This window comes from Muntiacus reevesi, chromosome X (assembly GCF_963930625.1).
Source record: "Muntiacus reevesi chromosome X, mMunRee1.1, whole genome shotgun sequence".
NCBI lineage: Eukaryota > Metazoa > Chordata > Mammalia > Artiodactyla > Cervidae > Muntiacus > Muntiacus reevesi.
In genome coordinates, this window is record NC_089271.1 from 49,405,489 (window position 1) to 49,431,176 (window position 25,688).

Below are 25,688 nucleotides of genomic sequence, written 5' to 3' on the forward strand. Positions count from 1 at the left end.
ATATCAATGTATGACAAAACCCACTGGGGAAAAAAAAATAAATATAAAAAAATATATACATAGCAAGGAAAAAAATAGAATACATTGACTTTAGGGCAGTGCAAGAATCAGGATAGATTGTACTGCTGATGTTTGACTTTGAGGATGTTAAAAACAGACAAACCCTTTGATGATGTGTGTCAGATTTAAGATTTGGCCATAAATACCTGCATTCCAACACTTTGTTGTATTTTATGGTTTCCGTAATTTCATTTATTTTTTTCTCTTCCATAATTTGATTTTTTAATGCATTAGTGGAAAGACTTTGATCTATTGTTTTTTGTAAAGAATTTGTAGATTACTTGGTAATTACTTGATAAATTAGTAACTTACTGTGCGTGAGGGCTCTCAGTCATATGTTTTATTTAGAAGACTTTTTAGTTCATGATGTTGAAAGACCTGGTCATATGTTACTAAAAGGCCTGTTTAGTAACTTTTAGGAGGAGTCGGTCATATGGGTATGTAATAGTTTTCTCATCCACTGGCAGCTTGAAAAATCAATAGCTCTTTGCTTTTACATATGGGAAGACAACCAGTTTCTGCTTTACTTTCACTAGTATGTCATTTGTTTTCTTGATGGAACTGAGTTTTCATATAATGGGGCTATTTTCCAATTGGAGGAATCACATAGATATGTGAATTTTGTTATTTGACTGTTTCTAAATATATTTGCTTGTAATAAGCTTCACTGTGGGATCAATTCTGTGATTATGTGCTTTTCAAGATAATTAAACAGGCCATCTTTAAGTAGATCTAACAACTAGACCTCTAACAAGTCAGCTATAGTCTCTGAACTGAATTAAAAATGCCACTGAAAAGAAAGATTAGAAAAAAGACACAGTTGACTATAGCAGGTTGACATGTTGAGTGAGCATTCTAATACACTTTGATTATAGTAGTGAATATATTCCAAGCAATGCAGTAGAAGTAACAGTTTAAAGATCTGTACTTCCATGCTTGGAGTATCTATAAAAATTTTGGAGAAACTTGTTTCTGTTTTATTTTCATTTATCAAAAACACTTTGGGGAGAAGTATATTTTTAGGCAGCCCTACATTTAATTGTGAAATTAAAAAATAGTGTGAAAATAGCTGAATTTCCAATAAAGGAAAAGGTAATTTAAAAATACATGCTAGAATTTGTTTCTGAATAAATATTGTTGTCCAAAGTATTCACACTTTTGCTCTTAAAGTATTTTTGTTATGCCCCTTTTGGAAGTGTTTCTAGATTCTGTTAGAGCTGTCAAGAAGATGCTTCATTACATATAAGCATACCCTGAATAGTGTTATTTTATTTTAATTTCCCACTGTTTTCATCAGACTCAGCCCTCAAAGTGGAATACTGTCATAGGCAAAGAATAATTACATTGAAGGGAGGGAGAATACAACTTACTTAAATATAGTTAATGCTCTGATTTCCCTGGCAGTCCAGTAGTTAAGACTTGTCCTTCTAGTGCCAGGGGTGCAGGTTCAATCCTTGGTCAGGGAGCTAAGATCCCACATGCTTCATGGCCAAAAAACCAAAACAGGAAACAGAAGCAATATTGTAACAAATTTAATAAAGACTTGGAAAAAAAAAAGCTATAAACCAAAGGCAAATGTTTTCATGAAATGGCAGAGGGTGAGAGTGACAGGAGACAGAATTTGTCTGAAAAATATAATTAATTTTCCCAGTTCAATGAGTTAGTTTTGAGGTAACTATCTGCTTGATAGATGACAAATTGATACATATAGTTGTACACCCCAAAGATGTCCATGTCCTATTCCCTAGAACCTATAAATATATTGGTGGTGGTAGTTTAGTTACTAAGTTGTTTCTGACTCTTTTGTGACCCCATGGAATGTAACCTGCCAGGCTCCTCTGTCCATGGGATTTCCCAATCAAATTTCCTGATAGATCTTGGTATGTGTTACCAAGGGAGGCAAAGGAATCTCATTTTTCAGAAGTATTAAAAACACGGTAGATTCTTAGCTCCCTAACAACAGCATTTAATGGATTTCTAGTCTAAGAAGAGCACTATTCTGGAGAGTCTTGGGATTATTCAAAAGCAGTAGAAGGCATTCTCTAACTTTGAAGAACTTTGAGTGAGAGGAGGGAATATGCAACTGTAATATTTTCCAAAAATACTCAACTAAAGTAAAGTTGGCAAACTAAGTTGGAGAGTCGATAGTTATGGCAATGAAGTAGCCATATTAAAAAACACAGAATGATGGAGAGGAGAGGCCTTTCAGTGTTGTGGAAGGTAAAGAGAGGATCTAAATGAACATGAGAGCACTAAATGTCATAAAAATAATCTGATGTATTCCATTTCCTCCTCTATAGAAACAAGAATTTTACTTTTTCCACATTGTTTGTAAGTTTACTTGTACTGGAGTGGATTGCCATTTCCTTTTCCAGGGAATCTTCCCAACCTAGGGATCGAATCTGTCTCCTGCATTGGCAGGCAGATTCTTTACCACTGAACTATCTGGGAATCCCTACAAATGTTATCTAATGGATTTTGCAGGTACGACTAAATTAAAGATCTTCTGGTAGGTAGATTATCCTGGAATATCTGGGTGGACCCAGTATAATCACAAGGGTGCTTTTGAGAAGAAAGATGGTCATTAGTCAGAAGGAGATCTGACAATGGAAGCTGAGGTTGGAGTGATGGGAATGTGGGCAATCTCTAAAAGCTGGGAGAGGCAAGCAGTTTCTTCTAGAGCATACAGAAGGAACACAGCCTTGCCAACACCTTGATTCTAATTGAGTGAGACTCATTTGGACTTTTGATCTCTACAACTGGAAGATAAAAAGTTTGTGTTGTTTGAAGCCACTAAATTTGTAGTAATTTGTTATAACAGCAATAGGAAGTGAATACAGAGCAAACGGCTGTCATTCATTCATTGTTCATTCATTGAGCAAGTAAATGCTCAGTACCTACAATGTATCAGAGTTGTGCTAAGTGCTAGGGACATAATGGGGAGAAAAAGCAGATTCAGGCTCCATTTTCATAAAAGCTTATAGTTGAGGGAATTATAGTCAGTAAGAAGAAGGCTTGGAGATTGGAATTAGTGAAAAGATTAAAGAGCTGTTAAATATAGATTTGTTTGAAAGAAGTGATAGGTTTGGATATAGCAAGCAACAGGGATACTGTTGACTGATGACTTGTACTGTTTACCAATTAGTTTTTCCTTTACCAATTAGTTTTCTTTTTTATTTTGAGATAATTTGCTATTAACAAAATAGTTGCAAGGATAGTATAGAAATTCCTGTATGTCCTTCACTCAGTTTCTTCTTATGCTAGTATTTCAACCAGAGAACAGTTATCAAAACTTTAGGAAATTATTATTAGTTCAGTACTATTAACTAAAGTATAAAACTTGTTTGGATTTCACCAGTTTTCCTTCTGGTGTTCTTTTTTTCCAGATCAGGATCCCACATTGTATGTAGTTGTTATGTCCCTTTAGTCTCTTCTCAGTTCAGTTCAGTCACTCGTCGTGTCTGACTTTTTGTGACCCCATAGACTGCTGCAGGCCAGGCCTCCCTGTCCATCACCAACTCCTGGAGTTTACTCAAACTCATGTATTGAGTCGGTGATGCCATCTAACCATCTCATCCTCTGTTGTCCCCTTCTCCTGCCCTCAATCTTTCCCAGCATCAGGATCTTTTCAAATGAGTCAGCTCTTCCCACCAGGTGGCCAAAGTATTGGAGTTTCAGCTTCAACATCAGTCCTTCCAATGAACATTCAGGACTGATTTCCTTTAAGATGGACTGGTTGGATCTTCTTGCAGTCCAAGGGACTCTCAAGAGTCTTCTCCAACACCACAGGTCAAAAGCTTCAATTCTTCAGTGCTCAGCTTTCTTTATATTCCAACTGTCACATCCATACATGACTACTGGAGAAACCATAGCCTTGACTAGACAGACGTTTGTCGACAAAGTAATGTCTCTCCTTTTCAATATGCTGTCTAGGGTAGTCATAACTTTTCTTCCAAGGGGTAAGCATCTTTTAATTTCATGGCTGCAGTCACCATCTGCAGTGATTTTGGAGCCCCCCAAAATAAAGTCAGCCACTGTTTCCACTGTTTCCCCATCTATCTGCCATGAAGTGATGGGACCGGATGCCATGATCTTTTCTGAATGTTGAGCTTTAGGCCAACTTTTTCACTCTCCTCTTTCACTTTTATCAAGAGGCTCTTTAGTTACTCTTCACGTTCTGCCATAAGGGTGGTGTCATCTGCATATCTGAGGTTATTGATATTTCTCCCAGCAATCTTGATTCCAGCCTGTGCTTCCTCCAGCCCAGCATTTCTCATGATGTACTCTGCACTCTGCATATAAGTTAAATAAGCACAGTGACAATATACAGCGTTGAAATATTCCTTTTCCTATTTCAAACCAATCTGTTGTTCAATGTCCAGTTCTAGCTGTTGCTTCCTGACTTTCATACAGGTTTCTCAAGAGGCAGGTCAGGTGGTCTGGTATTCCCATCTCTTTCAGAATTTTCCACAGTTTATTTTGACCCACACAGTCAAAGGCTTTGGCATAGTCAATAAAGCAGAAATAGATGTTTAGTCTCTTCTAATCTGTGACAATTCTTTAATCTTTCCATGTTTTTCATGATTTTGAACTTTTTGTTTTTTTCATGATCTTAAACTTTTAATGAGTATTGCTCAGTTAGTTTGTAGAAAGTGAAAATGTTAGTCTCTCAGTTGTATCCAACTCTTTGCAACCCCGCTGTAGCCTGCCAGGCTCCTCTGTCCATGGAATTCTCTAGGCAAGAATACTAGAGTGAGTAGCCATTCCCTTCTCCAGGGGGTCTTCCCAACCCAGGAATTGAACCTGTGTCTCCTGCATTGCAGGCAGATTCTTCACCATCTGAGCCATCAGGGAAGAGTGTTCCTTAATTTGCGTTTGTCTTATGTTTTTACATGTTTAGCTTTAGGCTTATGAGTTTTGGCAAGAATACCATAGAAATGATGCTCCATTTTCAGTGCATCATAGCAGGGGGTATATGATATATGGATTACTGGTTATGATAACATTTCATCATTCAATTAGGGTGATGTCTGATAGGTTTTATCTATTATAAATTAATATTTTCCCTATGTAGATGTTAATAAATAAATATCTTAGGAGTAGATACTTTGAGCCTATGCAAATATCTGTTTCTCCTCAAACTTTCCCTTATTATTTTGGCATCCATTAGTGTATTTTGCCTGTAATAAGTATTAACTCTGGTGTTCTAATGGTGATTTTCTATTTTCCACTCTTCTACATTTATCAGTTGGAACTACCTTTTAGTTTTATGTGGACTCTTCCTAAATATAACAGTGTTAAGCTTCTGAAAACCCAACAATCAGGAAATTTGTGGTTTGAGGAACTTTAGTGTATGTTAAGTTATTAATAATAGTACTGTACACTTTTGCATTTATCAAAATTAATACATTAATTGAGCACTTATGAAGGTACTTAATTTGAGTATTTTATTTAATTTTGCAATAGTTAAAAGAGGTAGGAATGATTACTTTTCAGGTGGTAGAAGTGAGATTTAGATACATTAAGTAACTTACCCAAAGGGATAGAGCAGGAATTTATATTCTATCAATTGTATATATATAACACTTGTCAGTTCAGTGGCTCAGTCTTGTCTGACTCTGTGGCCCTATGGACTGCAGCACGCCAGGCTTCCCTGTCTGTCACCAGCTTCTGGAGCTTGCTCAAACTCCTGTCCATTGAGTCAGTGATGCCATCCAACCATCTCATCCTCTGTTGTCCCCTTCTTTTCCTGCCTTCAGTCTTTCCCAGCATCAGGTTCCTAGCATCAGATATATAAGTACCTGCATATAACACTTACATAGATGATATAAGAATTTCCTCCTCGTTAGTTATTTGAACAGATCACTCTTTTCATGTTTTCAGCCATTTTATAAGAAATGATTGGAAGACCCAGAGGGATTGGGTGGAGAGGGGGGGTGGGAGGGGGGATCAGGGTGGGGAATACATGTAGATCCATGGCTGATTCATGTCAATGTATGACAAAAACCACTACAATATTGTAAAGTAATTAGCCTCCAACTAATAAAAATAAATGAAAAAAAAAAGAAATGATTTCTTAAATGGACGCTTTAAGATTCCCTCTTCCGAATGAATTAGAACTTAATTTTTGACATCAAGACCTGCATCAGAAACTCTACTGAGAAATCATCATTCCTGTAAAATAAGGTTCTTAACATTAAACTAACTGCTGAAGCTCAAGGGGTACTAGTTAATGGTGTCATTTAACGACATTCTCTGGCTTGGGGATTCTGAGGAACTGTTTCATGGTTGGGTTGCCCTGGTTCAATATCTGGCCTTCACCTTTTGTCAGTGTCCAGAAGTGGTTAGACACGTTGAGGAGACTGACTAGTGCTAACTCAAATGCCTAGATATAGGACAGAAATTTATTAATTTAGAACGAATTAATGAATTCATTTTACCTGATATAGTTGTTAGGCCATATGCTCTAATGGTCTGTAGGTTAAATACATGGGAAGGTAAATTATAATCAGAAGCTAGCTTAGTAAGTATAGAGTCAGAACAAAGGAACTAGATGTTCCTGTGTGTCCTGCTAAGGCGGTATACTGACCAAATGAACTGGATGTTCAGGTCCTAATTGGGTGAGGAATCCTCTATGTTCAGTGGTACTGGAAGACAAGTGAACCTGGCTATGTCTGTGTTTCATCTCTCTTTCTATATCTTATTTTGACCACCATTGATGAGCACTTTCATTTAGGTATTGATACATACCATTGCTGTCTAAAATCTTTAACATGCTCATATGGCCAAATTGTGATTATATGCTGATTTCTTTTTTTAATGTGCTAATTTCTTGATTAATACTCTGATGTTACCATCTACAAATTATAATTACCCTAGTGTGTGTTTGTTTCATTTAGTTTTAGTTCTAAGGTGCTACACATATCTCTTCATGGAAAGTGGTTTGTGAATGAAGTGTCTAGTCATTACTGTGAATTTTTTTTATTACTGTGAATTTTGTTTCTGAGGGGCATAGCTTTGAACTAGGAAGTGCTTAGAATTCATAATACAGCAGACCTAAGTTCCAGTTTACCTGTGCTAGGTAAACTTCCTAGGTACTGTGGGCAAGCTAAGTAGTTTAGCATTTTGGAGCTTTACTTTTTCACTTTTTTTTAAAAAAAGAAAAGTATAATAGATGTTTCTGATATCTGAATAAAGAATAATATGGTGGAAATTGTGTACCTACTGTTCAGCTTGAGAAATAGAGATAATGCTTATAAAGCTTGCAGTACCTATTTGAGTATTCAATAAATGTTAGTGATAAAATACTTAGTAACTTCATATTTATTCAGAATATTCATTGATATTTAAGAACCATTTTAAAGGCTTCATAGCATTCATCTTTACTTGAACAAGTTATAATACAGCTTTTATAACAATGTTGATGATTTCTTCTTCCTTCTTTCATGTTTGCAGAAACAGATCCATATAGCCTCTGACCTGGTTCTGTAGTTCATATTTGGTGTTTGCATTGAGAGACATAACTGATAAGGCCATAGTTTACCTTTTGGAAACTAAATGCTTCTTATCTTGAATAAATACATATGCAGATTAATCATGTTGATATTGTGCCTTGTCTCAGGAAAGATTTTGTGTACATTTTTAGCATTCCATATATTATAATAAAGTGTTTAGTTAACATTCATAACAGGACAGTATTTCTTTTGAAAGAAGTATGGAGTAGTTGAAATCTATTTGGTAAATTTGTATTTGACCTCTTATATTTATCAGCCATATATACTAATATTTATAACACTGAAAATTGATATTTGATACTTTTTTGTGACCTTACTGCTTAGAGACAGTAGATTTAGGGATCATTTTTGTAGACTAATTTTCCTGGTTTCTGACTATGTCATCTCCATTAACTATCACAGTTTGCCTTCTAGATCCTTATTCATTTCTTAGTATGAATTCTATTCATTGGCGATATATGAAAATTACCTTATCAAAGTGGTTATCATTAATACAATAGAGTATGTGTGTGTGTCTATGTGTATCAATCTGTCTGTGTCTTAAGTTACTGTCTGTGTTTTAAGATTACTTTAGTAGCTGAAAACTTTCCTCTGGATTTTGGTGCTAGTTTGACAGGTTTACTCTCCTCTCACTGAATTAGAAGTGGACCTTTGAAGGGCTTGGCTGTACCTTTTTTAGTGGACTTCCAGCAATATGTCTGGGACAGCAGTTGTAATTTTGTAAAGTTGTTTACTTTTAATGCTGACTAGGATCAAAAGATACAGTAATTTGATTTGGTACATGAAAGACTTGTATTCTGCTTATTTAATCAGAATGCATCAAAATTTATTCCTTATTCTTCAGAGCAAATCTACTGATCTATCATGAGAGGATGACTCCTAGCCAATTACAGGGACTTTAGAATTTATTAGTCATTTTAGATTAGATAGAAAAGCGTAAACACTTGTTTTCAGCTGTCTTCTAAATTTGTTGTTCCTTGCTTTTGTTCTTTGAGTTCCTTAACTCTTTTTTTTTAGGCTTAAAAATATTGAGATACACTGTGTAAATTTAAGGTATAACAACCACTGTTAGTTTGATACATTTATATACAGTAATATGATTACTATAATAACATTAGTTAATACCTTTATCATGCATGTTACATAGTCATTTCTTTTTTGTGTTGAGAACAACTGAGATTTAGTCTATTAGCAACTTTGAAGTTTACCATACAGTATTTTTTTAACTAATTAATTTATTTTTGGCTGCTGTTGAGTCTTAGCTGTGGCATGCATGCTCTTCGTTGCAGCTTGCAGGCTTCTCTAGTTGTGGTGTGTGGGCTTAGTTGCCCCTGCAAGTAGGATCTTAGTTCCCTGACCCTGCAGGGATTGTCTCCATCCCTTGCATAAAAGGTGGATTCTTAATCCCTGAACCACCAGGGGAGTCCCAAACATACAATATTGTTGACTGTAATCACTGCTGGTTAGATCTCCAGAACTTACTTCTCTGTTAATTGTAAGTTTGTACCGTGAAATAACATTCCCCGACCCTTAGCACCTGGTAACCACTATTCTACTCTGTTTTTACAAGTTCAGATTTTAGATACCACATATAAATGGTGTCATATGGTATTTGTAATTTGAAGGGATATCTGCATACCCATGTTCATTGCAGCATTCACAGTAGCCAAGATATGGAAACAACCTAAGTGTCTGTCTAAGTGTCTGTCAACAGAAGATTGGGTGAAGTAGATGTGATGCTTATATGTATACAGCGGAATATTATTCAGCCTCAAGAAAGAAGGAAATTCTGCCATTTGTGACAACATGGAAAGACCTTGAAGACATTATGCTAGGTGAGATATTATGCTAGGTGAGATAAGTCAGAGAAAGACAAATACTATATGAGTTCCTTAACTCTTTTTTTTTTCATGTATTTTTATTAGTTGGAGGCTAATTACTTTACAATATTGTAGTGGTTTTTGCCATACATTGACATGAATCAGCCTTGGATTTACATGTGTTCCCCATCCTGATCCCCCCTCCCCCCTCCCTCCCTTTTTTAAAATAAATTTTTATTGTGACAAAATGTAAATAACATAAAATTTACCATTTTAATTATTTTAAGTGTACAATTCAGTGGCATTAAGTACTTTCACCCTCACTACCACCCATCTCCAGAACTTTTTCATCATCCCAAACTTAAACTCACTAAACAATAACTTCCCATTCCCCACTCTTCCCAGCCCCTGGTAACTACTATTTTACTTTATGCCTCTATTAATAATTTGTCTATTCTAGGTATCTCATTTAAGTGGAATCATACAATATTTGTTCTTTTGTGTCTGAGTTACATCACTTAGTGTAATATTTTTAAGATTTCTTCACGCTGTAGCATGTTTAAGAATTTTATTCCTTTTTAAGAACTTGTATGTATATACCGCACTTGTTTTGTCCATTCATCCTTTGATGGGCATTTGTGTTGTGTCCGCCTTTTGGCTATTGTGAATAACACTGCTATGAATATTAGTGTACAAGTATCTGCTCAAGTCTCTGTTTTCAGTTCTTCTTGGTATATACATAGAAGGTGGAATTACTGTATCATATGATAATTCTGTGTTCAGTTTTTTTAGGAATTGCCATATTGTTTTCCACAGTGTTCATTTTACATTTCCACCAGCAATGCATAAGGGTTCTCCTTACTCCACGTCTTTGCCAGTATCATGTGTGTGCTTTTTAAATAGCCATCCTAATGGGTGTGAAGTGGCATCTCATGGATTTGATCTGCATTTTTCCAGTGACTAGAGATGTTGAACCTCTTTTTTGTGCTTATTTACCATTTGTATTTCTGTTTTGGAAAAAATACCTATTCAAGTCCTTTGCCAATTTTGGATTTGAGTTGTTGTTGAGAGATGGAGTTCTTTATATATTCTGAGTATTAATCCTTTGCCAGATATGTGAGTTGCAAATATTTTCTCCTATTCTATGGATTGCCTTTTTACACTCTTAATAGTGCATTTGATACACAAAAGTTTTTAAGTTCAGTTTATCTATTTTTTTCCTGTTGTTGCCTGTGTGCTTTTGGCTTAGAAATTCATTGTGAAACCCAGTGTCATGAAGATTTTCCCCCTGTTTTCTTCTGAAAGTTTTATGATTTTAGCTCTTATGTTTTTGATGCATTTTAAGTTAATTTTTGTATATGGAATAAGGTAAGGGTAACCACTGTGCTACTTTGTTTTTATACGTTCTTCATTCTTTTGCACATGGATACTCAATTTCCCCAACTTTTTGTGACGGAACAATCGTTTCTTCATTGAATAATCTTGATACCCTTGTCGTAAATTATCTATTCGACTATACAAGGGGTTATTTCTAGCTCTGTAGTCTGTTCCACTGATCTTTATGTCTGTCTTTGTACCAGTATCACAGTATTTTGATTACTATAGCTTTGTAGTAAGTTTTGGAGTCCAGAACTCCAACTTTGTTCCTTTTTTCAAGATTGTTTTGTGTATTTGAGGTCCCTTGAGATTCCATATGGATTTTAGCATTTTTTAAAATTTCTGCAAAAATAGGGATTTTGACAGATTACATTGAATTTGCAGATCTCTTTTGGTATTGACATCTTAACAGTATTAGGATTTTCAATCTATAAATACGGGATGTATTTCTATTTATTTATGCCTTCTGTAATTTCAGCAATGTTTTGCAGTTTTTTTTTTAGTTGGCACATTATTTTTATTTTTTTATTTTATTGTTTTTTACGTTTTTTTTTTCCATTTATTTTTATTAGTTGGAGGCTAATTACTTTACAATATTGTAGTGGTTTTTGTCATACATTGACATGAATCAGCCATGCAGTTTTAAGTGATAGAAGTCTTTTTGCCTCCTTAGATAAATTTCTTCCTACATATTTTATTCTTTTTGATGTTATGAATGGAATTGTTTTCTTAATTTTCTTTTAGAATTATTTTAATGTATAAAAACTTTTTTTCCTTTTTCATTAGGGTAAATTTATTTATAATTTGTCATTACATGAATACTATCCCCCTTGGGGTTCCTAACTATATGCAGGATATCCTTTTAAATTCTAGAAACACAATTTATTTTTGAGTGTTGATTTTATATCCTGTTACTTTGCTGAATTAGTTTATTAGTGTTTAATTTTGAATGTCAGGAAAAGGAAGCTAACCACTAGTAAAAAGGAGAAACAATATGAAATACTTTTAAGTTAACAGGAATAAAAGGAAGCAGCAAAGTAAGATAAATAACTTAAAATAGAAGGAGTAAAATGAAATATATCTTTTACTGTATCAAATGTGGACATATTACACTTGTTTGTTTAAAAACTCACATTTTCAGATGGGATTAAAAGACAAAACCCACGTGTGTTGTTTACTAGAAAAAATGCTTAAAACAATGATAAAGCAAGGTTAAGGTGAGGCTATAAACCAGCAAAGAGAAAGCAGGAGTACCAACCAATATTAATATCTATCTCAGAAGAAAGAAAGTAAAATTAAAGCATTAAACATAAATACCTGTTTATTATAAAGTTATTTGCTTCATAGTTTAAGAAGATAAGTACCATTGATAAAGACTTGTAGGCACCAAAAATTTTCTGGATAATATTTTAAATTCAGAACCTCAAATAGATTAAAGGAAAATGGATAAATGTATAACTGTAGTAGGAAATTTCATACACCTCTTTCAGAATAGGGCAGATCAAGCAGACAAAAAGTGAATAAATAGAGAGAAACTGAATAATATAATCCATAAACTCCATTTGATGGGTATGTATAGAACCTTAAATATCCTCCAAATAGGAAATACACATTTTTATAGTCTATAAGCTACTAAAAATTGGTTAAATATGTGGCCCAGAGAAAACCTTATGTTAAAAGAAAAGAGATTTTATATTCTGCATCACTCAAAATTAGAAGTGAATAATGAAACACATAACAATAAGATTCTTAACTAATTGGAGATCAGAAATCACAGTCCTTGCAGCAGCGAAGATCCAGCACAAAAATAAAAATAAATAAATAAATCTTATAAAAAAGAACTAAAAAAAAAAGAAATCACGGTCTTTAGATCAGGGAGGAAATAAAAACTAGAAGTATGAACTACCTAGAAAGCAATGAAAACGACGGTGTTTGCAACAAAATTTGTGAGTCATTGTAAAAGCTACACCCAGAATAAAATTTATCACTAAAATGCCTTCATTATTGATGAACAATAACTAGAAGGAATTTAGTACCTATCTTAAGCCATTAGAGAAGTAACACTAAAAGAAAGCAAAAAAGAGAAAAAGGGAGGAGTTAGTATAAGATAATTGAAATTAATAAAAAATTATAAATATAAAATATGATAAATTCTAAATTTTTTGACTCTGAAAAACGATTAATGAACCTGATGAAGGAAAATATGAGGGTAAAAATATATGAGAGAAGAAATGAGAAATGAAACATAGCCAGCTATGGAAGAGTAAATGAATGATAAGAGAATGTTGCGTGTACATGTGACAATAAATTTTTCTAGCATTTTCTTATGAAACATTTCAAATCTAGAACAAAGTTAAAAATCATAGAACATTCATAATACCTACTGTCTAGATTCTACCTTTCACAATGATAACACATTTTAAATCTTAATAGATTACTCCTAATCAAAATTAGGAGGAAAAGAAAAGTAGGCTAGGTATTAAGATGATGTAGAGAGGGAATTTAAGGTCTTCCCCCCCACTTAATACCTGGTAGCTCAGCTGGGAAAGAATCCACCTGCAATGCAGGAGGCTCCGGTTCAATTCCTGGGTTAGAAAGATCCACTGGAGAAGGGATAGGCTACCCACTCCAGTATTCTTGGGCTTCTCTGGTGGCTCAGCTGGTAAAGAATCTGCCTGCAATGCTGGAGACCTGGGTTTGATCCCTGGGTTAGGAAGATTCCCTGGAGAAGGGAAAGGCTACCCACTCCAGTATTCAGGCCTGGAGAATGTCATGGACTGTATAGTCCATGGGGTCACAAAGAGTTGGACACGACTAAGTGACTTTCACAATACCAGGGCAAGGAATCATCCCAAGAATATGCAATGCAAAATTGTTTATAATAAAGTAAACTTGAATCAATCCAAATGCCCACCAGTGGGCTGAATGGATAACTTTATTCATCAGTGTGGTAGAACTGTCTAATGAGATCCTGTATAATAGTTAAAATGAATAAGCTCAAATTATACATATCACAGTATATAAATATAAAAAATGTAACATTGAGCAAAATAATTTGCAAAAGGACACATACCATGTGATAACCACCTATGTTTTAACATCTGTAAAACTATATTGCTTATGGATACAAGCATATAATTAAAACTAAAAACTTTCATGGATTAAAAACCTAACTCAAGTAGTGGTTACTTCTGGGAGGTGAAGGAAAGGGATCAAATCAAGGAGTGATATGTAGAGGACTTTAATTCTGTAATGTCTTGTTAAAACGGAAGCAAATTTGGCAAAATGTTAAAAATTCAACAAAGCTGGTTGTTACACCTTTTTGTTTATGCCTGAATATTTTTATAATTTAAAAAGAGAAAAAGCACATCAGGAGAAAGTAGATTCAGAGCTTGATTTCTAAATAACCTTTAATTGACAAGCTGTTCCAATGTTTAACTGTTTAATCACAGTTAATTTCATGAAGCTGTATAATCTTAAAACTAAATGCTAGTTTTGTACAAAAAGGGAAACTATAGCTCAGTCTCATATATGAATGCAGATATTAAAATCCATAGTAAAATATTAGCAAATAGAATTCACCAATGGGTCAAAAGAATAATGTGCTAGGCTTTAAGATTTGAAGAATAGTTCTATGTCAGGAACCTGTCAATAAACCTTATGATTATATCAGTAGGTGCTGAGAAAATATTTGGTAAAATTCAACAGCCACTCCTAATTAAAAAATAAAAGTAACATAAGAACATAAGGAAATTAGTTCAACATGTTAAACTTTTGTGGAAATAAAAAAAATACTGTAAACAGTCTAAGCTATGAGATAAGGCTGTTTTTTAATTAAAGTACAATAAAAGATAGTGGTGACTGTTACCACAACTATTTTTTGGTATTGTGGATGTTTCAACAGAATCAATAAGATAAGAAAATAAACAGCATAAACATTGGGGAAGAGATAACTTTATCTCTTCTTGCTGATGATAGAATATAATACCTCAGAATTCTCAGTCTTTAATATCTGCTCTTTAGAATACCCATGGAGATGAAGTTAGAAGGTATAGGATGACAAAGTGGAGGCCCAAACCTTCATTTGTGTACTAACTTTCAGATGAATGATTGCTTAAGGGAGCAGAGCCAGGAGTCAAGCCAGCACCTACCCACTTGATACCCAAAATAGTTAGACATTACTAGAAAACTATAGACCAGTATCCCTCATGAACATAGATGAAAAAATGTTAGCATAATATTAGCTAACTGAATCCAGTAATATATTAAAAGAGTAATACATGATGACTTGTGTGGGGTTTTCCAAGGGATGCAAGGATTGTTTGACATTTGAAACTCAATGTAATTTGACATATTAATAGCCTGTAGAGAAATCAACATGGTCATTTCAATAGTTGCAGGACAAGCATTTGAAGAAATTCAATATCCATTCATGATGAACTCAGCAAATTTGCTATAAAAGGAAACCTCAATGTGATAAAGGACATCTATTTAAAAAATGCAGCTGTTAGAATGGCTTAAAACAGCTGGCATTATGCTTAATGGTGAAAAGACTGCTTTTCCTCTAACAAGGGAAGGATGTCTTCTCTCAACACTTCTGATATGATGCTCTCAACATCATTGTTCTGGAAGTGCTAGCTAATGAAATAGGGGATGAAAAAGAAATAGAAGGAATGCAGAAGAAAGGAAGAAATAAAACTGTCTTTACCTGCAGATGTCATGATTATCTACATGAAAAATCTCAGTGAATCTAAAAAAAGTACTTGAAACTAATAAGTGATTTTAACAAGGTTGCCAGATACAAGGTTAATATAAAAACAGTTATATCTCTGTACAGTAGCAATAAATAATTGGAAATTGCAGTTTTTAAAAAGTGCTATTTACAGTAGCACCCCAAATGAAATACATAGGTATAAATAACAAAGTATATGTAGAATCTGTATGCTGAAAACTAAAAAACACTGTTAAAAGAAATCAAAGATCTAAATAAATGGGTTGATTGGAAGACTCATTGTTCTTAAGATGTTCACTCTCTCCATATGACCTAGAAATTCAAAACAATTTTAGCAAAATCCCAGCAGAAATTTTTTTACATGTTGACAGACTGATTCTAAAACTAATATGGGGGACTTCCCTGGTGGTTCAGTGATTAAGAATCCACCTGCCAATGCAGGGGACATGGGTTTGATCCCTGGACTGGGAAGATCCCATGTGCTTGGGGCAACTAAGCCTGTGTGCCTGCCACAACTACTGAGCCTGCATGCTGCAACTACTGAAGCACTTGCGTTCTAGAGCCCATGCTCTGCAAGAAGAGAAGTCATCACAATGAGAAACCTGCACACAACTAGAGAGTAGCAGCCCCCACACGCCACAACTAGAGAAAGCCTGCACACAGCAATAAAGACCCAGTACAGCCAAAAATAAAAATAATAAATAATAGAAATTAAAAAAATATACAAAGGCGAGGATAATAGAATAGCTAAAACAATTTTGATAAAGAACGAGTTTGAATAATTCATGTTAACTGATTTCCAGACTTACTCTAAAGGTGTAGTAATGATACATGTATGATATTGGCAAAAAGGTAGACATACAGATAGATCAGTGGAACAGAATAGAGTTCAGAAATAGACCCAAACAGATGTGGTCAAGTGATTTTAGAAAGAATAATGGTGCAGTGGTGATTCAGCATAGAAAGGATGATTTTTTCAACAAAAGGTGCTGGACATACATATTCAAAAAAATGAACCTTGACCTAACTCTCACACATCACAAAATTTTAACTCAAATTATAGCCCTAAATAACTCAAATTATAGACTTAAAAGGGGCTTCCCTCATGGCTCAGAGGGTAAAGCGTCTGCCTGCATTTCGGGAGACCTGGATTTGATCCCTGGGTCAGGAAGATCCCCTGGAGAAGGAAATGGCAACCCACTCCAGTACTCTTGCCTAGAAAATTCCATGGATGGAGCAACCTGGTAGACTACAGTCCATGGGATCGCAGAGTCGGACACAACTGAGCAACTTCACTTCAACTTCATAGACCTAAAAGGTAAAACATAAGACTAGTTTTAGTGGCAGGTGGATTTTTTAACCCTGAGCCACCAGGAAAACCCCTTCTATGTACAAGGTGTTATAAATTTCTTTGAGATTTTTTTTTTCACTCAACCATAGGCCTTAAGAGATCTATCCACATTACTACGCATAGATCTAGCTTATTCGTTTAACTGTTAAATTTGTTTATAGCCAAGTTTAGCATTCTATATAACCCATTTGATCCTGGACAAGTTACTTAACCATCTTAACCTCAGTTTCTTTATTTGCAAAACGGTAATAACAGTATTAGTGACTATCACAAAGGGTTGTTGTAGGTACTAAAAGTTAATTAACATACAAAAAAATTTAGGACAGTGCTTGGCATATAATAAACTTTGTTATTGACATTGTGATTATTTCTAATTTTTCACAATTACAAACCATGCTGCAATTGACTCTCCTTTTACATATTTTCACATCAAGGAATAATATGAATAAAGTAACCAAAAATGAAATTGCCAGAGCTGTGGTTGTGCTGCTTACCTAGGGTTACTATGAAGTCTTTAAAAACCTTTTTTAACAGAAGTCTTTTACTTTTATCAACTTGCCATTTCTTATACTCTCATGAGTTTCATAAAACTGCATTCTATCAGGGTATATATTTTTTATCTTTAAAAAATCTTTTGTTTGAACCCATCTCACATGTAAAGTACTACTGTGGATTTATTTATATATTTCTTTTGTCATTTTGGTGGGGTGTAAGAAGGGATGGGAATTAATATGTTGTCAACCGTCTTGAAATGGAAATCATACCTAAATTTTTAACTAACATAATTTGATTATCTATTGACATCAAAACTTAAAATAGTTCTGTCACTCCTTTCACTCCTCTCCCTTGCAGAAGACAGAAATTGTTTTATTTTTCCTTCTCTATTAGATTTTAATGAAGTAATTCCAGATTTATCATTTTGCAGTACAGTTGGCCTTTGAACAATGTGTGGGTGAGGGGTGCCGGCCCTAAGCAGTTGAAAATTCATGATAACTTTTTAGTTGACTCTCCATATCTGCAGTTCCACATCTAAGGATTCAATGAACAGTGTATCATGTAGCGCTGTAATATTTATTGGAAAAAAATCCAGGTATAAGTGAATCCATGCAGTTCAAATTTGTGTTGTTCAAAGGTCAGCTGCATATATCTTCAGTTTTAATTACTGTTTAGAAAATATTGCCAACCATATTAGCCACAGTTACTTAAGCTTCTTTTTTTAAAAAGCATTATTAAAAGTTTCTTACTATTTATTACATGCCACACCTTCTTTTTCTAACGATATTATTTGGCCACATTTAATTCTTTGAGTACTATTTTCAGGATTTGTAAATGATGTGGTATACTTCTTATATCCTTGTTTTCATGGAAATGTGTGTATTTTTCCCTTGTAAACTCGATTGATAGCTTGTCTGGGTTCAGAATTTGAGAGTCACAGTCCTCCCTCAGAATACTATAAATATTGCTTGTTTGCCTTCTGGTATTTAATGTGGCAAATTACAGGTCCAATGCCTGTTTGAATGTCTTTTACTGGTTGGTAACCTTATACTTCTGTCTGGAAATATGTTGCCAATTCGGATATTTAACCAGAGTAAATATCTAGGTGTCTAACATTCTGTTATTCCTTCCCTGACATTGTAGATCCTTAGATGTGGAAATTTGGAGATTTCTTAGGGGAAAGTTTTTTATTATCTGTTTTGATTATTGTTATTTAGTTGCTAAGTCATGTCCAACTCTTTGTGGTCCCATGGACTGCAGCATGCCAGGCTTCCCTGTCCTTCACTACCTCCAGGAGTTTGCGCAAAGTCATGTCCATTGAGTCAGTGATGCCATCCCAACATCTCATGCTCTGATGCCTTCTCCTCCTGCCCTCAATCTTTCCCAGCATCAGGATCTTTTTCGATGAGTCTTCTCTTCGCATCAGATGGCCAAAGTATTGGAGCTTCAGCTTCAGTATCAGTCCTTCAATGTGTATTCGGGATTGATTTCCTTTAGGATTGACTGGTTTGATCTCCTTGCTGTCCAAGGGAGTCTCAAGAGTCTTCTCCAGCACTACAATTCAGAATCATCAATTTTTCAGCACTTGGCTTTCTTTATGGTCCAACTCTCACATCTGTACCTAACTACTGGAAACACCATAGCTTTGACTATGCGGACCTTTGTTGGCAACGTGATATCTCTGCTTTTTAATACGCTGTCTAGGTTTGTCTTAGCTTTCCTTCCAAGGATCAAGTGTCTTAATTTCTTGGCTGCAGTCACTATTCGCAGTGATTTTGGAGACCCAGAAAATTAAGTCTGTCACTGTTTTCATTGTTTCTCCATCTATTTGCCATGAAGTGATGTGACTGGATGCTATGATCTTAGTTTTTTGAATGTTGAGTTTTAAGCCAGCTTTTTCCCTCTGCTCTTTCACCTTCGTCAAGAGGTTCTTTAGTTTTTCTCTCTTTTTTTTTTTTTTTGCCATTAGAGTGGTATCATCTGTATAGCTGAAGTTATTGATAATTCTCCCAGCAATCTTGATTCCAGCTTGTGCTTCATCCAGCCCAGTATTTCTCATGATGTACTCTGCATATAAATTAAATAAGCAGGGTGACGATATACAGCCTTGACATACTCTTTTCCCAATTTGGAACCAGACTGGACTGGTTTTGATTATTACTTTTTCATTTGGCAATACTATTTTTCTTTTTCAGCAAAGGAATTTTTATTATTTATTTTTCCAATTTTGTTGTAATATAATTGACATATAACAATGTATCAGTTTAAAGTATACAACAAACAGGGCTTCCCTGGTGACTCAGTGGTAAAGAATTCACCTGCAGTGCAGGAGATGTGAGTTTGATTACTGGGTCAGGAAGATCCCCTGGAGAAGGAAATGACAACTCATTCCAGTATTCTTGCCTGGGAAATCCCATGGGCAGAGGAGCTTGGCAGGCTGCAGTCCATGGGGTCACAAAGAGTTGGACATGACTTAGCAACTAAGCAACAACAACAAATACAACAAACAACTGCTGCATTTTGCTCTATGAGAGGAGTCAGAGCAAGTACCTAACAAAGAATATCAGTGATTTTATAGGTACTGAAAAAAGGATTGACAGGTAAAAAATAGATACATATATATATGCATAAATAAAATACTCATTTGAGTGGTATTATAAATGTGCAAGACAATTTCTAGACTTTAACTTGGAACTTGATCTTCCATTTTAGGACCGGAAATTAACCAAAGCCGAGCAGCAAAGGTTCAAGGAAGAAGCAGAAATGTTAAAGGGTCTCCAGCATCCCAATATAGTTCGATTTTATGATTCCTGGGAGTCTATATTAAAAGGAAAGAAATGTATTGTATTAGTGACGGAACTTATGACATCAGGAACCTTAAAGACGTAAGTTGACCCTGATAGTGTCAATGGAGATTTATTTGGAAATAATTTTCAAGAGTCACAAAAGTTGTTTGCAAAGAAAGACTACATGGTTAAAGAATTGGTAGATTCAGAATCTAGTGACTGTTTCAGGGCAGGTTAAAAAATTAGGGTGTTAATGAAGTTTGTTAGAGAACACAATGTTGAAAAATTAATGTTTGTGGCATATCATTGAACTTTAGAACTAGAAATAATTATAGAAATAATGTCATTTTGTAGAGGATGAAAGATTGGGAATGTGGCAGGTTCAAATACCTAGTGATTGGTACTATATAATTATAGTCTATTGTTTCTGACTAGAGCATTTCATCTGATGGTACAGCCACTTATTTGTGACTGTTATATGTGGTATGTACTTTTTCTGTAGGGGGGATGTACGTTGAGGCTTTATATTTTAAAAATATTTTGTTAGACAATAAAAAATAACTCAGTGATGGCAATCCTAATACATACTGTATTGGCTCGTTTATGTAATTTACCCTAATATACTTATATAACAAGCTAGGTATGTTTGTTTACATGTGATCTTTTGTTTCTTTGTGTAGGTATTTAAAACGCTTTAAAGTAATGAAACCAAAGGTCTTAAGGAGCTGGTGCAGGCAGATTTTAAAGGGGTTGCAGTTCTTGCACACTAGGACTCCTCCTATTATTCACCGGGATCTGAAGTGTGACAATATTTTCATCACGGGACCCACTGGATCTGTGAAGATTGGTGATCTAGGACTAGCCACCTTAATGCGTACATCATTTGCTAAAAGTGTCATTGGTGATTAATGTTTTATAGTTTATTGATTGTGTAAAGGAAGATTTTTTTTTAACTGTATATTTCTAGAACAGGAATCAGCAAACCATAGCCTGTGGGCCAACTTGAACTTCCCTATCTATTTTTGTAAAAAAAGTTTTGTTGGAACACAGCAATACCCACTGATTTACATATTGTGTATGGCTGCTTTTGCACTACAGTGTCAGAGTTAATTAGTTGTGACAGAGCCCATATGGACTGCAAAGTCTGAAATATTTACTGTTTGACCCTTCATAGAGAAGTTTACTGGCCCCTGGCCTACAATGTGAGTTTACTTTGAAATATCTATTCTATATTAACTGATTTCAGAGACATCCTAGTGTATTTCTTTTGTGATGTATTTAATATTATTGAAAAGTTCTGAGGACTTATAAAGGAGATTTACTACTTCAAAAATTTTAAATAGCTTAAATGAAGGATAGAAATAAAAACAGATTTTGGTGATCATTACCTATGAGCATTGCAAACTGTCCTTTATCAGTATGGAAAATTAAGGAAATTAAGGACATTATATATATGTGTGTGTGTGGGTGGGTGGGTATGTATGTATATATTATACACACACACACACACACACACACACATGTTTGCTTTTAGGGAACAGAAATTATCTCAAGTAATCCTTATGGCAAAGGGAATGTGATCTTGGCATAGATTTGTTTTTTGTCTGCAGTACATCACTTGGGGGAATCTTAGTTCCCTGACAAGAGATTGAACCTGGGCCCTAGGCAGTGAGAGCACAGAGTCCTAACAACTGGACTGCCAGGGAATTCTCTACATTTTTCTTTCTTAAAAATATGTGGTTGTGGTATTTTGTAGGTACTCCTGAGTTTATGGCCCCAGAGATGTATGAAGAGCATTATGATGAATCTGTGGATGTCTATGCTTTTGGAATGTGTATGCTGGAAATGGCTACTTCAGAGTACCCTTATTCTGAATGCCAGAATGCAGCTCAAATATACCGTAAAGTAACTAGCGTAAGTATAACTTTATACTTTTTACTTCACAAATTGCCACATTTCATGGTAAAGTCAACCAAAAGTCAACTTAGTCAAACCTAACTTTGGTTTGAGTTCAGTTCAGTTGCTCAGTTGTGTCCGACTCCTTGCGATCCCATGAACTGCAGCACACCAGGCCTCCTTGTCCATCACCAACCCCTGGAGTCCACCCAAATCCATGTCCAGTGAGTCGATGATGCCATTCAACCATCTCATTCTCTGTCATCCCCTTCTCCTGCCCTCAGTCTTTCCCAGCATCAGGGTTTTTCCAATGAATTAGTTCTGTGTAAATAGTGCTAAATTTAACATAATTGTAATGAAACAAGCTTTAGATTTATGCTATGTACCCATAATCAAATGGAGTCATATAAAATGCTCTATATTAGTATCATTGGGGAAAATGTACAGATATGTTATCTATATCCATTTGTTTGTGAAGAATTTTTAAATGTTTATTCAGTTCAGTTCAGTCCCTCAGTTGTGTCCAATTCTTTGTGACCCCATGGACTGCAGGACGCCAGGCCTCCCTGTTCATCTCCAACTCCTGGAGTTTATTCAACTCATGTCCATTGAATTGGTGATGCCATCCAACCATCTCATCCTCTGTCATCCCCTTCTCTTCCTGCATTCAATATTTCCCAGCATCAGGGTCTATTCCACTGAGTCAATTCTTCGCATCAGGTATCCAAAGTAGTGGAATTTCAGCTTCATCATCAATCCTTCCAGTGAACACCCAGGACTAATCTCCTTTAGGATGGACTGGTTGGATCTCCTTGCAGTCCAAGGGACTCTCAAGAGTCTTCTCCAACACCACAGTTCAAAAGCATCAGTTTTTCGGCGCTCAGCTTTCTTTAAAGTTCAACTCTCCCATCCATACATGACTACTGGAAAAACCATAGTTTTGACTACATGGACCTTTGTTGGCAAAGTAATGTCTCTGGTTTTTAATATGCTGTCTAGGTTGGTCATAACTTTTCTTCCAAGGAGCAAGCATCTTTTAATTTCATTGCTGCAGTCACTATCTGCAGTGATTTTGGAGTCCAAGAAAATAAAGTCAGCCACTATTTCCCCATCTGTTTGCCATGAAGTGATGGGAACAGATGCCATGATCTTAGCTTTCTGAATGTTGAGGTTTTTTTTTTTTAAATTTATTTATTTTAATTGGAGGCTAATTACTTGACAATATTGTGGTGGTTTTCGCCATACATTGACATGAATCAGCCATGGGTGTACATGTGTTCCCCATCATGAACACCCCCTCCCACCTCCCTCCCCATCCCATCCCTCTGGGTCATCCCAGTGCACCAGCCCTGAGCACCCTGTCTCATGCATTGAACCTGGACTGGCAATCTGTTTCACATATGATAATATACATGTTTCAGTGCTGTTCTCTCAAATCATCCCACCCTCGCCTTCTCCCACAGAGCCCAAAAGACTGTTCTATATATCTGTGTCTCTTTTGCTGTCTGGCATATAAGGTTATCATTACCATCTTTCTAAATTCCATATATATGCGTTAGTATACTGTATTGGTGTTTTTCTTTCTGGCTTACTTCACTCTGTATAATAGGCTCCAGTTTCGTCCATCTCATTAGAACTGATTCAAATGTATTCTTTTTAATGGCTGATTGATATTCCATTGTGTATATGCACCACAGCTTTCTTATCCATTTGTCTGCTGATGGACATCTATGTTGCTTCCATGACCTGGCTATTATAAACAGTGCTGCAGTGAACATTCGGGTACACGTGTCTCTTTCAATTCTGGTTTCCTCGGTGTGTATGCCCAGAAGTGGGTTTTCTGGGTCATATGGCAGTTCTATTTCCAATTTTTTAAGGAATCTCCACACTGTTCTCCATAGTGGCTGTACTAGTTTGCATTCCCACCAACAGTGTAAGAGGGTTGCCTTTTTTCCACACCCTCTCCAGCATTTATCGTTTGTAGACTTTTGGATAGCAGACATTCTGACCAGTGTGAGATGGTACCTCAGTGGTTCTGATTTGCATTTCTCTGATAATGAGTGGTGTTGAGCATCTTTTCATGTGTTTGTTAGCCATCTGTATGTCTTCTTTGGAGAAATGTCTGTTTAGTTCTTTGGCCCATTTTTTGATTGGGTTGCTTATTTTTCTGGAATTGAGTTGCAGGGGTTGCTTGTATATTTTTGAGATTAATTCTTTGTCAGTTGGTTCATTTGCTATTATTGTCTCCCATTATGAAGGCTGTCTTTTAACCTTGCTCATAGTTTCCTTCATTGTGCAAAAGCTTTTAAGTTTAATTAGGTCCCATTTGTTTATATTTGCTTTTATTTCCATTACTCTGGAAGGTGTGTCATAGAGGATCCTGCTGTGATTTATGTCAGAGAGTGTTTTGCCTATGTGGTCCTCTAGGAGTTTTATAGTTTTTGGTCTTACATTTAGATCTTTAATCCATTTTGAGTTTATTTCTGTGTATGGTGTTAGAAAGTGTTCTAGTTTCATTCTTTTACAGATGGTTGACCAGTTTTCCCAGCACCACTTGTTAAAGAGATTGTCTTTGTCCATTGTATATTCTTGCCTCCTTTGTCAAAGATAAGGTGTCCATAGGTGCATGGATTTATCTCTGGGCTTTCTATTTTCTTCCATTGATCTGTATTTCTGTATTTCTGTGTTTGTGCCAGTACCATACTGTCTTGATGACTGTGGCTTTGTAGTATAGTCTGAAGTCAGGCAGGTTGATTCCTCCAGTTCCATTCTTCTTTCTCAAGATTACTTTGGTTATTCGAGGTTTTTTGTATTTCCATACAAATTGTGAAATTATTTGATCTAATTCTCTGAAAATTACCATTGGTAGCTTGATAGGGATTGCATTGAATCTAAAGATTGCTTTGGGTATTATACTCACTTTCACTATATTGATTCTTCCAATCCATGAACACGGTATATTTCTCCATCTATTTGTGTCATCTTTGATTTCTTTCATCAGTGTTTTATAGTTTTCTGTATATAGGTCCTTTGTTTTTTAGGTAGATATATTCCTAAGTATTTTATTCTTTTCGTTGCAGTGGTGAATGGAATTGTTTCCTCAATTTCTCTTTCTGTTTTCTCAGTGTATAGGAATGTAAAGGATTTCTGTGTGTTAATTCTATATCCTGCAACTTTTCTATATTCATTCATTAGCTCTAGTGATTTTCTGGTGGAGTCTTTAGGGTTTTCTATGTAGAGGATCATGTCATCTGCAAACATTGAGAGTTTTAGTTCTTTTCCAGTCTGGATTCCTTTTCTTTCTTTTTCTGCTCTGATTGCTGTAGCCAAAACTTCCAAAACTATGTTGAATAGTAGTGGTGAGAGTGGACACCCTTGTGTTGTTCCTGAGTTTAGGGGAAAGGCTTTCAATTTTTCACCTTTGAGGATAATGTTTGCTGTGGGTTTGACATACATAGCTTTTATTATGTTGAGGTATATTCCTTCTAGTCCTTCTTTCTGGAGGGTTTTATCGTAAATGAATGTTGAATTTTGTGAAAGGCTTTCTCTGCATCTATTGAGATAATCATATGTTTTTTTATGTTTCAATTTGTTAATGTGGTGTATTACATTGATTGATTACTGGATACTGGAGAATCCTTGCATCCCTGGGATAAA

The 25,688-nt window shown here is 35.3% G+C and overlaps 1 protein-coding gene and 1 non-coding gene across 2 annotated transcripts in view; one reads left to right on the forward strand and one right to left on the reverse strand.

The window, feature by feature from the left end:
- Positions 1-25,688, forward strand: part of WNK3 (WNK lysine deficient protein kinase 3) — a 173,398-nt gene that overhangs the window by 25,144 nt on the left and 122,566 nt on the right. The window contains exons 3-5 of the mRNA XM_065915507.1: positions 20,062-20,234; positions 20,816-21,036; positions 21,892-22,049. Of these exons, the coding sequence (XP_065771579.1) occupies positions 20,062-20,234; positions 20,816-21,036; positions 21,892-22,049 (552 nt within the window). The remainder of the gene's footprint in view (positions 1-20,061; positions 20,235-20,815; positions 21,037-21,891; positions 22,050-25,688) is intronic.
- Positions 6,171-6,236, reverse strand: LOC136154955 (small nucleolar RNA SNORD52). Its single transcript, XR_010660650.1, has one exon. It is a non-coding gene; the product is annotated as a small nucleolar RNA SNORD52 (small nucleolar RNA).